The sequence below is a fragment of the Saccopteryx leptura genome, chromosome 9, assembly GCF_036850995.1.
Source record: "Saccopteryx leptura isolate mSacLep1 chromosome 9, mSacLep1_pri_phased_curated, whole genome shotgun sequence".
NCBI classification, from domain to species: Eukaryota; Metazoa; Chordata; class Mammalia; order Chiroptera; family Emballonuridae; genus Saccopteryx; species Saccopteryx leptura.
Window position 1 is genome coordinate 70,548,878 of NC_089511.1, and position 14,288 is coordinate 70,563,165.

The 14,288-nt window shown below is 49.1% G+C and overlaps 1 protein-coding gene across 2 annotated transcripts in view; it reads left to right on the top strand.

The window, feature by feature from the left end:
• TSPAN15 (tetraspanin 15) overlaps positions 1-14,288 on the top strand; it is a 54,488-nt gene that overhangs the window by 18,955 nt on the left and 21,245 nt on the right. The window contains exons 2-3 of one of the 2 annotated variants that reach the window (XM_066349878.1): positions 8,417-8,602; positions 10,187-10,261. The exons of the other annotated variant lie outside the window; for it this stretch is intronic. Of the exons in view, the coding sequence (XP_066205975.1) occupies positions 8,417-8,602; positions 10,187-10,261 (261 nt within the window). The remainder of the gene's footprint in view (positions 1-8,416; positions 8,603-10,186; positions 10,262-14,288) is intronic. 2 annotated transcript variants of the gene reach the window in all.

Here is a 14,288-nt window from a genome sequence, read left to right on the forward strand (position 1 = left end):
CACTTTGCTCAAGTTGAATGGGAGCTAGTGACAGAGCTGTGATTCCGGTCCAGGGCTCCCATGCCCGCTGCTCAGTGCTCCTTCCAGTGTATGATGCTGCCCCCTTTCTTCTTCGCTCCTTGACCTCTGTTGAGTCATGAGCCTCGGAGTGGGTTAGTTTACATTCTTTAAGACCCTGCACATGCCAGGCACTAACATGCATGATCTGATTGCCTCCTCTGCCTTCCAGCTCTAGTTTAGGGGCAAAGAAAGACTTTAGTTCAGATGTGGGGTGGAGATATATATATATTAGATATAAAATTAGATCTAAAATAAGCAGCATGTGACAGTAAGCCCTATTATTGCTAAAATTTTATAGAGACTGCCTTTAATTTATATGTGCCCAGCTCAGGCAGGTGTCCTGGGAAACGGCAGTCCTGGCTGAGGCCTCACTGCCTTCTGCACTTCCTGCTGGATTTCCGTCACCTCCCTTCTGGTGGCTCCCTCCTTTATTGTGGCTTCTTCTCTCAGCAACCCAGAGGCTCAGGGAGAAGTAAGACCATGAAAATCCCTCCTTCCCCCCTCCTTCCCCCCTCCTTCCCCCCTCCTTCCCCCCTCCTTCCCCCCTCCTTCCCCCCTCCTTCCCCCCTCCTTCCCTGAAATCCCTGTTTTCACCACTGGGGTCTCATGGTGTAAGTGCCACACTGGCTCTGGGAAAGGCCCCCGGCAGGGGAAGACGGGTAGATGCCTGGCCTAGTTCCTGGTAGTCAGGTGTGAGCTCTGAAAGGCTGTTGGGGCCTGTGCTGGAAGCTGTTGACTAGGACAAAGCTCCTTGTCACCTCTGTGAGCTGGTGTCTCGTACTGAAGGGTCTGAAGAAAGGGGAGACCTGGGTCATCTTACCCTCTCTTGCCAACGACCTGCAGCCATGGGCAGTGGAGCCTTAGCCACCTGGGCCAGGAAGGGGAAGGGGGTGGGCAGCGGTGGTTTGGCACTGGGCGCACCCCAGAGCGGACCCCAGCAGGAAGCAGCTCCACCCCAGCCTGTGCGCTCTCCATCTTGAGTCCCCGAGCCCATACCCCGGCCTCCCAGACTGCGTTCTTTCCTCCTAGCCTCTCAGGTACAGCTCCAACCCTAGGCCCAGGGAGCTGCCTGCTGTGGCCCGAGGAGGAAGTGCCCACTGCTCGAGCCACGTGTCCTGGGTGAGCTCCAGGGAGCGCTGGCTGCTGTTCCGAATGGCCTCTGGCTAATGAGTCAGCTGGCCCGAGGACAGGCCTGGGGCCCACCTGGGGCTGAGAGCTGGGAAGGTAAACACCGTGATACCGTGAGAACACAGCCCCGGGAGGCAGTTCCGACTCTTGGTTCAGCCACAGGGAAGGTGGGAGAGAAGGGTCCAGAGAGGGAGAAACCAGGGAGAGGAGTGTTTGGGGAGAGGTGATTTGCTCTTGATTCCTCTTTCTTTGTCAGCTGTTTCCAGTGTGTTCAGATTAACCACGAGTCACTCTTATCCTTAAACCTTGGAAGGCTCTGTTGTGGAATGGGATCACCAGAGTCTCTTCTTCGGGCTTACAGGCATGTGAAGCCATAACGTTCCTCAATTCATTTCTCCAGTAGATATATCGGGCTAGCCCCCGTGCCGATGGAGGGTCCGGGGGGGTGAAGTTTGACTCGTGCATCCTTCAAGGCTCGGCTCCAATGGACCTTCTCTGATCTCCCAGGAGAAAGTGACCGCTCTGCCTCTTGTTTCAGATTATTCTTACTGGTTGTTACACCACTTCCATCTGCCTGCCCCCAAACCTCCCGAGAAGAGCCCAGGCTGGGGCAGCTCCTTCCCCAGGGCCTGTACTGCAGGTGCTGTGGTGTTCTCAGTGAGACGGTCCACTCTTCCCTGGCCAGGTTGGACAGCTGGGGCTTGCAAAGCTCCCGGCTCAGGTCCTGCACAGCCTGGAATGTGCTGTATCTGTGTGGGGGGATCTTTTTTTATTCTTTATTTTGCCATGGGAATGTGCAAGATCATCTAGGGTGAGAGAGAGAGTGATAGGATGGACCTCTGAGAAACTTCACAATATAGAGGACAGACAATATGTAGGAACCTTTTAAATCAAATTTCTGTCACCATTGGTGGCAGGAGGGTAGCAAAGCAGACTGGTGTGCCCCCTTGGCTTCTTAGAGAGATGTGTTTTCTAGAGGCCGTGTTTCCCAGCCCTGGACCTCGCTGAGGGGGCACAGGCAGGCCTGGAAATGCTTCCCGGGGCCACGCTCCAGCCCTGCACAGGCTGTAGGAAAGCTGGAGGGAGGGGGAGCGAGCCAAACACTTTCATTAGAGAAATCATAATAAAGATACATAAGTAAAGAAGAGATAAACTATGCTCATGGACAGGAAGACCTGATTCAGTTCTGTCCACTGGGATCTATGGATTCCATGCAGCTCTGGTCAAACCTCAGCAGGTTTTCTTCATGGAACTTGATAAGATGATTCCCTATAAGGAAGAGTCCGGGTCCGAGAAATATCTGGGGCACTTCTGAAGAAGACAGGAAGGAGGGGTTTGGCCTACTAGATGCCAAGATGTGTTTTAAAGCTGTACTCACTATGGTAGAGAGGTTTGCTGAGGGGTAGCTAGACTGATGGAAGAAGCAGGAAGCCTGTCCTCTGCATATGTGGAACCTTAGTGTATGGCAGTGGGGTCATAGCAGATCAGTGGGGACAGGAGGACTGGTTAATAAATGGTGTTTGTTACATTACAAACCAAAGCAGGCTGTCTCAGAGAATGTCATGGGTCAAGGACTGCAATTAACTGACTGCTCTGCACTTGATCCCCAATTTTTAAAAAGAAGTCCAGGGTCAAGGCAGAGTTGACAGCAAAGTACCAGTGACAAAGACCAGAGAGTGGCTTCTTTGTTGGCTGCAGGAGGCAGCCTCTGCTGCTCTCTCAGGGGTTGGCTTTATTTGGGGTTGAAAGAAGCCCCATTCCTACGCACAGGCTGCTTGGAGTTGGGCCTGGGGCCAGGGCGATGGCACGAGGTTTGGGCCCCAAAGCTTACGCAGTCTGCCCTGCAGTCTAGACGTGGTCCGGTGCTCTGCGGGGGAGACAGAATGGCCCCATATGAGTTTGGGTTGGGGTCACTGCCAGGGCCTCTGGGTCTGGTCTGTCCTGCTTTCCTTAGAAGCAGGAGGATTAGGACAGCAGGAACTGAGCTTTCTTGGGGAAAGTGGGAGCAGAGATTGTTTTCTCTTAAATGAAGTCAGTGACTATTAATTGAACCTTTTATAGCAAGTGGCAGGATGATTATCATGTGATTTTTTATTGGGGTAGTCTCTACTTTCAGAAAGTAACAATGTGAGACTGGTAAGGGTCCGCGTCCAAGGAGAGACGCTTTAGATCTGTACTGTCCAGTTCGGTGGCCACTAACCACAAGTTTAAATTAATTAAAATGAAATAAAATTAAAAATTTCATTCCTCAGACACACAAGCCACATTTTCAGGAGCTTGTTAGTCAGACATGGCTAGTGGCTATCAAAGTAAATGTTACCAACATCATAGAATATTCTGTTGGCACCTTTGTATTTTTCAAAGACATTTCAGATTAGTTCTCTCCTAGGTCTTTGCAAAAGGCTGGTCTAGAAGCCTTAGTGGCAGGACAGACAGGTTTTTTTTCTGTTTTTTTTTTTTTTTTATTCATTTTAGAGAGGAGAGGGAGAGACAGAGAGAGAGAGAGAGAGAGAAAGAGAGAGAGGGAGGGGACAGACAGAGAGAGAGAAGGGGGGGAGGAGCTGGAAGCATCAACTCCCATATGTGCCTTGACCAGGCAAACCCAGGGTTTCGAACCGGCGACCTCAGCATTTCCAGGTCGACGCTTTATCCACTACACCACCACAGGTCAGGCTAGACAGGTTTTTGTCGTGAATCCTGATGACTACTTCTCCTGTGATCTGTCACTCATTGAGTTTAGTCTATAAAATGATACTTGTCGTGTCTGGGATGTGTGAGGGAGTGAGAGGGTTAAGGGAGACGATGCAGGTCTGGGATACATGCTATGGGATACTGGTGCAGCATCACCGTTCCATAGAGGGCAGCAGGCTTTACTGCACTGCAGGAGAAAGTGAGGCTCAACGAGGGGAAGTGATGTGGTCGAGGACACAGGGCTAGTGCATAAACGGAGCCTGGAATGCCAAGTCCCTTGTCTTGTCTTCCTCAACTGCTCCTTCCAGCCCCAGTCTGGACCAAAGACGAGCTGGAACAGACTGGGCTGAGTAGGAACCTCAGGGTTTCCTCAGGCTCAGTAGGAAACTCACCCTGTTTGCAGGGTGGGCTCGGCCCTGGCCTGGCAGGATTGACCTGGGGCAGAAGGGCTGGTGGATGCAAAGCCCAGTGTTTCTCGGCTGGGTACAGGGACTCGACTAGCCCCATCTGACTTAAAATCTCTCTCAGGCCTTGGAGTTCAGCTACTCCCCACATCTCTTCAAGCTAGAAACTCAGAAAATTGCTTTGTTTGGGCTCAACTGAATCCTGGAGCCTCAAATGCCCCATGAGATAGTTTTAGATAAAACAGTTCTCAGGGCCTTCTAAGAAACACTGGCTCCTCCAGAAAGCCCATCCTGATTTCCTGATACTTTCTTTCTTCCCCTCACTTTTGTTCCAATTCCCAGAGTCCTCTGTACTTTTCCATGGTAGGATTAGCAGCTTGCTTCCCTTACCAAGGGGGTCTTCGCCTTTGTGCATTTTACTCAGAGGTTAGCAGAATTAAAAATGTGAACTTTTTCTTCATCCATAGTTGAAAGACCCCCTGAATTCTCTCCAGAGGACCACAGAAGTCCATTCCAGCCTTGCTCAGTCTCCCTGCCCCCAGTCTTACTCCAGATCTAGTCTTGTTACTGCTTGTGGCTGTAGGGCCTGGAACATGTAGGTGCCTGGTTTGTGCCTTTTGGAGTAAAAATGGGTGTTTCAGGTCCCCTCTCAGTATAGATTTGCTCCAGCTGGGGGTGAGCCAGTCTGTGGAGGGGACCAGGGACTGGAGGCTTCCTATAGGAGGAGACAGGTGCTGGAATGCTTGGGAACTGAGCCCTCACTGCGGAGGAGGAAGGTGGGTCTCAGGCTGTGGGGCTTAGAGGAGACTTTCAGGGCCCTTTGCCCTGGGCAGCAGGGCTCCTGTGCAGCCTATAGAGTACACCACGTGGCTTGCAAAGCCTGGGACTTGGGCCTGGCCTGTTGGCTGCCAGCAGCATGTTCTTTCCCTCCTTGGCCCAAAATGGGCATGGCTGTGTGTCCCTTGCCCCTGCCCTGTTGAGTTGAAGCTGCCCTGCTTGACAGATGGTCCGTTTGCGTCCTGCACTGGAGCTGGAGCGGCTGGCCACTCGATGAAAGGCTGTGAGTAGCAGAGAAGAGTGGGTGTGATGGCACACTGGCGTTGACAGTTAAGTTCATGTTCCAGTGGAAACATAAACGGATGTCATCAGAGACGTAAATATCATTTGGAAATCTTGAAGTTTCTGGGAAGTGTTATGCCAGTCTCTCCTCATGCTGTTGCCTCCTCAAACACTTGAACGAGGAGCCCACAGCCTGTCCTGTGTGGGTAGCCGTCGTGGGGATTGCTTGCCAGGCCTCTGGGAGGCTGGGGAGGCAGCACCTCTGGGCAGACCGGGAGAAACGGGCCTGTGATGGCCAGGTACCCAGTGATGGGGAGTCAGGAGGCTTGGGTTTGCATTTGCCATGATGATGTTTTCTATGGCTTTAGTGATCTGGAAATGTCAAGCTGACAAATAAGGAACATGTGATGCTTTGCAATAGGAAGGAGAGTAGAGGAAGTTTAGTTTCCTGCAGGAAAGCTGTTCTGGAGTGGACCCAGGGGCTCTGGGGAGCTTGCAAAAATAGAAGAAGCCACTGCTTGCCTTTATGGAGGGGGTTGGGCCAGTTCTGCTCAGAATTGGGGCCAGTGGCAGCTCTGGTGTTTTGGAGATGGTTTCCAAAGCGGGATACCTTACCTCAGAAGCATAGCCTCTGGGCAGAATGGCAGAGCAGGGGGCAGGGAAGACAGGCTAGGGCCATGGCCAACTTGCCCGGAAAGAACTTTTTCTTTTACAACAGGAAACATAAAATTCTCAAAATTATATGAATCCATTCTGAAAATACTACAATGTTCTCCTTTTGGTTCAGTGACAGCATGAGAATGACCCTCATCAAGATGGAAAAGGAAAGCCCACTTCTGCAGCCCTCAGGTCCACCTTGTCCTTGCACACTTCATCCACTCCTGGCCTGCTCTCTGAAGACTTGCTTCTCTGTAGGACCCTTCCTGAAAGCCCACTTCTGCAGCCCTCAGGTCCACCTTGTCCTTGCACACTTCATCCACTCCCGCCTGCTCTCTGAAGACTTGCTTCTCTGTAGGACCCTTCCTCAGTCGTAGTCCTCAGCTTTGGGGTGGAGGGATGACGGGGCTCCGTGTCTGATGTAGGGTGAGGGTTATGAGGGATTCCTTATAAGTGCAGTAATACGGAAGGGGTGTGTGGCTTTTTAAAGCTGCTTACCTTTCTTCTCAGAGGACCCACAGGGCTTAGGCTGATCCTCAACAATGGTTTCACCATGTTCTGGCTTTTGAAGCATAAACTGATCAGATAACCTCTAGTTAATCTTTATCAGAGGTCGATTTTATTTCCTATGATCACCATTTTTCTGTATAAGGCTGTGTGTGTGTGTGTGTGTGTGTGTGTGTGTGTGTGTGTGTGTGTGTCCTGCCTTGTAAATTTAAACATTTACCCAACTGGGTACATTTGATGATATCATTCTATTCACAGTTTTCCCAATATGGTCAACTTGTTGATAAGTGGATTATCACTGAGTTTGTCAATGCCTTCAGCTCCTCCTGGCCCATGTGTACTGGAAAGGTATTCTTTTTAGACTGGGAGGAGTGGACCTCCATAATCCAAGATTATTTTTTCAAATCAGAGGACTGGTTAGGCTGTGAAATATAGCAGACCACTGGACCCGAGAGTGAGGGCAGTGGCTTCCTGGTGATCCTCTGTGATCCGGTGTTTCTCCGTAAGCTTGGCTGGTTTGACTTTCGGCATCCTTGTCATTTGTCAAAGCATAAGAGAAGCGGCACCTCCCTTTGCTTAGGACAGTCCTTTAGGAGGATCTACTTGGATGCAAAGGGATCTACTTAGAAGGCATCCTATAGCCACTTAGGGCCAGAGGGACCAATAACTGGAGGAGCAGCCTCCTCAGTGTTTCGGATGTTGACTCAAGGGTATCTGTGCTCATGGCATATTTTGCCAACACCTTGTCTGTGTCATCCCTCACTTCTTTACTTGGCCCTTAGCTGACAGCACCATGGCTTTCGGTTACTCTCCTACATTGCCTTCCGCTCAGTGGAGAAGTTCAGTGTCTAATGATTTGTCCCTGCCCTGGGGGCTGTGTGACCTGAAAAGTCAGAACCCTTGGACAAGCAGGAAACTGGGTAGGCAGCACTGACCGCAAGCCCAAGGGGTCTGTTGGGAAGCCCAGCTCTCATCCTTTCTGCAGACACTGATGGACACGCTGATTGTACTTCCTAAATGTCAGTATTGTACTGGGTGCTGGGGATGCCCCAGTCAAACAATCCCTCCTGGCATGGAGCTTATATTCTTGTGGAAAAGACAAACAAAAAATAAACAGAAAAAAAAAAGCCATGTGTTAAATGCTGGTAAGTGCAAAGGAGAAAAATGAAACAGGGAAATGGGATCAGGAGTTTCAGGAGGTGGGATTTTTTAAAAAATAAGATGGCCCCCGAAAGGCCTCACTGCACACAGGTGACAGCTGAGCAAGGGCAGAAGGAGGTGAGGGAGTGAGCCATTTGGGTTTCAGGAGGAAGAGGATTCAGTCCATAAGAACAGCCTATACAAAGGCCCAGTTTGTCTGACCCTCTAATGGGCATTTCCTCTGAGTCACCAGTAGTTTTCTCTAAATTTCCAAGTAGGGTCTGTATTAGTTTGCTAGGGCTGCTGTAACAAGGTGCCACAGACTGGGTGGCTTAAACAGCAGAAATTTAATGTCACAGTTCTGGAGGCTGGAAGTCTACGACTAAGGTGTTGGTAGAAGTGGTTTCTTCCGAGGCCTCTGTCTTTGGTTTGTAGCTGTCTGTCTTCTCTCTGTGTTATTACATTGTCTTCCCTTTGTGTGTCTGTGTCCTAATTTTTTCTTATAAGGAAAAGTGTCATATTAGATTAAGGCCCACCCACATTACCTCATTTTAACCTAATTATCTCTTTAAAGTACTGATGTACTGGGAGTTAGGGCTTCAGCATAGGAATTTTAGGGGAATGCAATTCAACCCCTAATAGTTTCCTCACATGTACAGTGATCTGGGGTGATTTCCCTAGTGGCCAGCACCATGGCCCTCACATAAACCCTTTGGAGGAAAGTCGAGTGATGCAGTCCTCCTCTCTCACTCCCTGCTTTCCTGCTGCAGCTGATCGGGACCCTGGTTCTGTCAGTGGGGATCTATGCAGAGGTCGAACGGCAGAAATACAAAACCCTCGAGAGTGCCTTTCTGGCCCCGGCCATCATCCTCATCCTCCTAGGGGTCATCATGTTTATTGTCTCCTTCATTGGTGTGCTGGCATCCCTCCGTGACAACCTGTGCCTTCTTCAAGTGGTGAGTTGGCCCCATGCACCCCTCAGCTGGTGGGTAGCAGGTCCTTGGAGTCCCCAAAAGAAGTGGGGAGGCTGTCCCATGGCCTTCAGGCAGCCCAGGTTTTTTTAGTTCTTCCCTCAAACCAGCTGTTTTACAGGGTTTCCTGGGTCAGCCTGTCTGTCCAAGTTGGCTCAAGAGTACCCAGGCCGCCTCCACCTCTGCACATAAAGGCTGACTTGTATACTGTTCTTCTTACTTAAATCCTGTGTTGGTCCAGACTCTCAGTTGGAAGTGGGAGAAACCACACTTGAATGAGAGCAAGCAAAACCCAAAAATGTTGGTAGTGAGTTCTTAGCTCATATAACCAGCAAACTCACCCTGGGTCCAGGGGTGTAGACAGCGCCCTTGGGCTCTCACCTGCCACTTCCCAGCCGGACACCTGGCATTGTCCTCATTTTCTCTTTGTGCAGGTCGCCAGCGGCCTCAGGCTAACAGAGTCCTTGTGGCTCTCGATCTCAAGGACTCTTTCTTGGTAACTCTGGCTGAAGTCCCAGAGCTCATAAGGATCTGCCCTGGGGTTAGGGGGTGGGGTCGAGCCCACAGGCCCCCCTTACAATGGGGTGAGGGATAGCTCCCCAAAGTTTGGGGTACCAGTTCGGCAAATGCATTTGCTCTGCTCTCATATGTGTGTGTTTGACTTCATTGTCTTCCTCACATGGAAAGTCCCTAGAAGCCTCTATAACAGGGGTCGGGAACCTATGGCTCATGAGCCAGATGTGGCTCTTTTGATGGCTGCATCAGGCTCGCAGACAAATCTTTAATAAAAAAAATAATAACATAAAAAATATAAAACATTCTCATGTATTATAATCCATTCATTTCCTGCCGCTCATGTTCATGGTTGCGGGTGGCTGGAGCCAATCACAGCTGTCCTTCGGGACAACACCAAATTTTTATTGGATAATGCCTAACGTACACGGGTCCTTGTATGGCTTTCACGGAATTACATTTTAAAATATGTGGCGTTCATGGCTCTCTCAGCCAAAAAGGTTCCCGACCCCTGCTCTGTAAGCAGGGCCTTGGTGCTGCCTGAGGATGGAACTTGCTGGTGTCAGTCTGGACAATGTCTGTTCTGGGAGTAAGGGCAGGGGTGGGGTACATATCTTCTAAGCCTCAGATGTCCCCTCACCCACGCTAGAGCCTGGGAAGCCACTTCTGAGGCGCTCTGCCTGCACAACTGGAAATGCTGCCTTCCCCTGTTCATTAAACCAGGCTGTCCCCTACTGGGGAGGCCAGAGAAAGGACCAGCTCGCCTTGTAGGGGTTGGGGAAGTGGGGTGTGTTTTTCCACCTCGATCCCGCTAAGGAGCCCTGGGACAAACCTCGATGACAGTCTGGTTTTGACAGCTGAGTCACTCTTCCTGACTCCAAAGACGGGCTTTCCCTCAGAATGTCTGTCCACATCCTGTGTTCTCACGGAGGGAGGGGCGAGAGGCCCAGGAGCAGTAAGAGCTCTGACAGAGATGATTCTCCTGACTGTGCTTGACCTTGGGGCAGACGAAACTTCCTCCGCCCCGGTAGGTGAATTCTGGATTTTGTTTTCCAGTTTATGTACATCCTTGGGATTTGCCTCATCATCGAACTCATTGGTGGTGTGGTGGCCTTGATCTTCCGGAACCAGGTGGGTATATGGCACATTTATCAGCCACATGTATGCCAAGCACCCACTGTGTGTGTGTGTGTGTGTGTGTGTGTGTGTGTGTGCCCTGGGCTGTAACACTGGGTCTGGGCAGAGAAGAGAGCAGGGTATACAATCCCTCGCGGAGCCTTTATTTTGCTGGGGAGACAGGCATTGAGAAAGGAAACCAGAGAACAAGAAAATAAGACAGTGTGTTGGAGAGTGCCTGGGGTGCAGATGCGGAGAATACCAATGAAATAATGAAAAGGAGCCTACCAGGTGAGGCTCAGGGGGCAGCAGTCCAGGCAGGGGACACCACTGAGGCAGCAAGGAGCATGGTAGGTGTGGATGCCGCTTGGCTGAAAGACATGAGTAATGAGGAGGGTGGAAGGTGGAATTGGAGTGCCGGCCAGTGCAGATCATGTGGGTTCTCAGGGGCCATAGTGGAACTGGGACTTTTCTCTAAAGCCAGTAGGAAACCTTTGTGGTTTCCACTTTGTGGAAAGTGATGTGATCTGATTCACATTTTACTCACTGCAAGGGAGGAGGTGAGGAGTCCAGGGATTTAGATATGCGTTGTGGGCAATGGGACTTTGTTGTGCTGGAATATAAGGGAGAGGGCAAGAGAAAGACCGAGAAGGCAATGTGGCATCAAACCTGCTGGAAGGGTTTGCGGAATCAGGGCCCCTTTGAGCTGGAAAGGTTCTCAGGACTCCTGGTCTCTGACTTGTTCCATTGCAGGCCATGTAGCCTCAGACTAGCTGTGTGATCTTGAGCAAATACTTAACCTCTTGGAAGCCCCTAGGTTCCGCAGGGGACCATGGTTCCTAGTTCATGGCATTTGGGGTAAGGATTTGATGAGAGAAAGCATGTCAAGAACCTGCCTAGCCCCTAGTGGACCCTCAATACATATTAGCTCCTTTTCCCCGAAGCCTGAAGAAGAGAAGGGACTTGCCCAGGTTCCCACAGGAAGCTAGTGGCTGAGCAGGCTGACTGCCAACTCAGATCTGCCATTTCTCTCACAGTCTTATTCCTTTATCTTCCCCGGCGTTGGTGTTGGAGGCAGGGCTTGAGGAACAGGGCTTGTCATTGGAAGCTCAGTTCTCTCTGTCCACTCCCCTGCCTCCACCCCTCACCACCCAAACTGCTTGGCTCCTGGCACTAGTTCCGGCATCACTGCTGGGCGGGTACATCAGGGCTGTGGCCAAATTGCCTGTCTTGTCAGAAGTTGAGCCCAAGGCAGCAGTCACTACCCCAGACACCAGGTTCCCAGACACCAGGTTGAACAGATCCCTCAAATGACCCAGCGGCTGATTCCTGTCAAACTCTTCATGGGTATGGCTAGAATTCTCTAGCCCAAGTGGGAGCTTGTTCTGCTTTGGTCTCTTATGGGTGAGCCTTAATCATAGGCCTGTCTATATCCCTGGAATTGAGGGGTCTTCCTGTTTATGAGCCCCAAGAAAGGGAAGGAAAGAGTCCCATCATATTGATGAAGTCAGTGAGGCACAGAGGTTAGGAAGCCTTCCCAAGAGCACAGAGCAAGACAAAGGCAGCTCAGTCTTTTTTTTCAATTATTTTTCTATTCCCCCTGCCCCCCAGATTTATTGAAGTATAATTGACAAATAAAATTGTAGTATATTTAAACTCTACAATGTGATGATTTGATATATGTATACATTGTAAAACAATCACCACAATCAAATTAATTAACACATCCATCACCCCACATAGTTATCTTTGTGTGTGTGTGAGAATGCTTATGATCTATTCTCTTAGCAAACTTTAAGTAAATAATACAGTATCATTAGCTCTAGTCACCATGCTGTATATTATTAGAGCCTCAGAACTTATTCATTTTATAACTGAAAGCTTATACCCTTTGACCAACGTCACCCCATTTCCACCATTCTCCAGCCCCTGTCAACCATTTTTCTACTCTCTAGTTCTATGGGCTTGACTTTCTTTCTCTTCTTCTTTTTTAGATTCCACATACAAGTGATACCATATAGTATTTGTCTTTCTCTGTCTGGCTTATTTCATTCAGCATGTCTTCCAGATTCATCCGTGTTGTCACAATGGGAAGACTTCCTTCTTCCTCATGGGTGGAGACTATTCCATTATACATGTGTGTGTATGCTATGTGTCAATATACACAATATGATACACATTCAGGTGCGATGATAGCTCATTGTGGTTTTGATTTGCATTTCCCTGATGATTAATGATATTCAGCATCCTTTCATATATCTGTCTGTCTTCTTTGGAAAAATATCTACATATTTAGTCTTCTGCTCATTGTTTAATCAGATTATTTGGGGGTTTTTTTTGCTATAAAGTTATAAATGTTCCTTACATATTTTGGATATTAACCCCTTATCAGGTATATGATTTGCAAATATTTTCTCCCATTCTGTATGTTGCCTTTTCATTTTTTAAATTATTTTTTTGCTGTACAGAACCCCTCTAATTTGATACATTCCCACTTATCTATTTTTGCTTTTGTTGTCCATGCTTTTGGTGCCAGATCAAAAAAGTCATTACCAAGACCAGTGTTTAGGAGCTTACGCCGTACATTTTCTTGTAGAAGTTTTATGATTTTAGATCTTATGTTTGTCTCTTATCCATTTTGAGTTGATTTTTGTGTAAGGTGTAAGATAAGGCCTTGTTTCATTCTTTTGCATGTGGATACAGTTTCCTCAACACCATTTATTAAAGAGATGTATTTCCCTCATTCTGTGTTTTTGGCACCTTTGTTGAAAATTAGTTGACTGTATATGTGTGAATTTATTTCAAGGCTGTCCATCCTGTCCCATTGATCTATGTGTTTGTTTTTACAACGCCACCGTACTGTTTTGAAACATAGCTTTGTGGCCCTGGCCGGTTGGCTCAGCGGTAGAGCGTCGGCCTGGCGTGCGGGGGACCTGGGTTCGATTCCCGGCCAGGGCACATAGGAGAAGCGCCCATTTGCTTCTCCACCCCTCCCCCTCCTTCCTCTCTGTCTCTCTCTTCCCCTCCCGCAGCCAAGGCTCCATTGGAGCAAAGATGGCCCGGGCGCTGGGGATGGCTCCTTGGCCTCTGCCCCAGGCGCTAGAGTGGCTCTGGTCACGGCAGAGCGACGCCCCGGAGGGGCAGAGCATCGCCCCCTGGTGGGCAGAGCATCGCCCCTGGTGGGCGTGCCAGGTGGATCCCGGTCGGGCGCATGCGGGAGTCTGTCTGACTGTCTCTCCCCGTTTCCAGCTTCAGAAAAATACAAAAAAAAAAAAAAAGAAACATAGCTTTGTAATATAGTTTGAAATCAGAAAGTGTGATGCCTTAAGCTTTGTTCTTCTTGCTCAACATAGCTGTAACTATTTGGGGTCTGTGTGGTTCTATACAAATTTTAGAATTTTTTTCTATTTCTGTGTTTTTTTAGGATTTAGTTTCTGTAAAAAATGCTATTGAGATTTTATAGGGATTGCATTGAATCAGTAGATTGCTTTGGGTAGTATAGACATTTTAACATTATATCTTCCGATTCATGAACAAAGGATATCTCTGTTCATGGGCATTCTGATTATCCTTCCAATTATTTGTGTTTTATTCCAATGTTTTATAGTTTTCAGTGTACAAGTTTTTCATGTCCTTGTTTAAATTTATTCCTAAGTGTTTTATTTATTTATTTATTTATTTATTTATTTATTTATTTATTTATTATTTATTTATTTTTTGTATTTTTCCGAAGCTGGAAACGGGGAGAGACAGTCAGACAGACTCCCGCATGCGCCCGACCGGGATCCACCTGGCACGCCCACCAGGGGCGATGCTCTGCCCACCAGGGGGCGATGCTCTGCCCCTCCGGGGCGTCGCTCTGCCATGACCAGAGCCACTCTAGCGCCTGGGGCAGAGGCCAAGGAGCCATCCCCAGCGCCCGGGCCATCCTTGCTCCAATGGAGCCTTGGCTGCGGGAGGGGAAGAGAGAGACAGAGAGGAAGGAGGGGGGAAGTGGAGAAGCAAATGGGCGCCTCTACTATGTGCCCTGGCCGGGAATCGA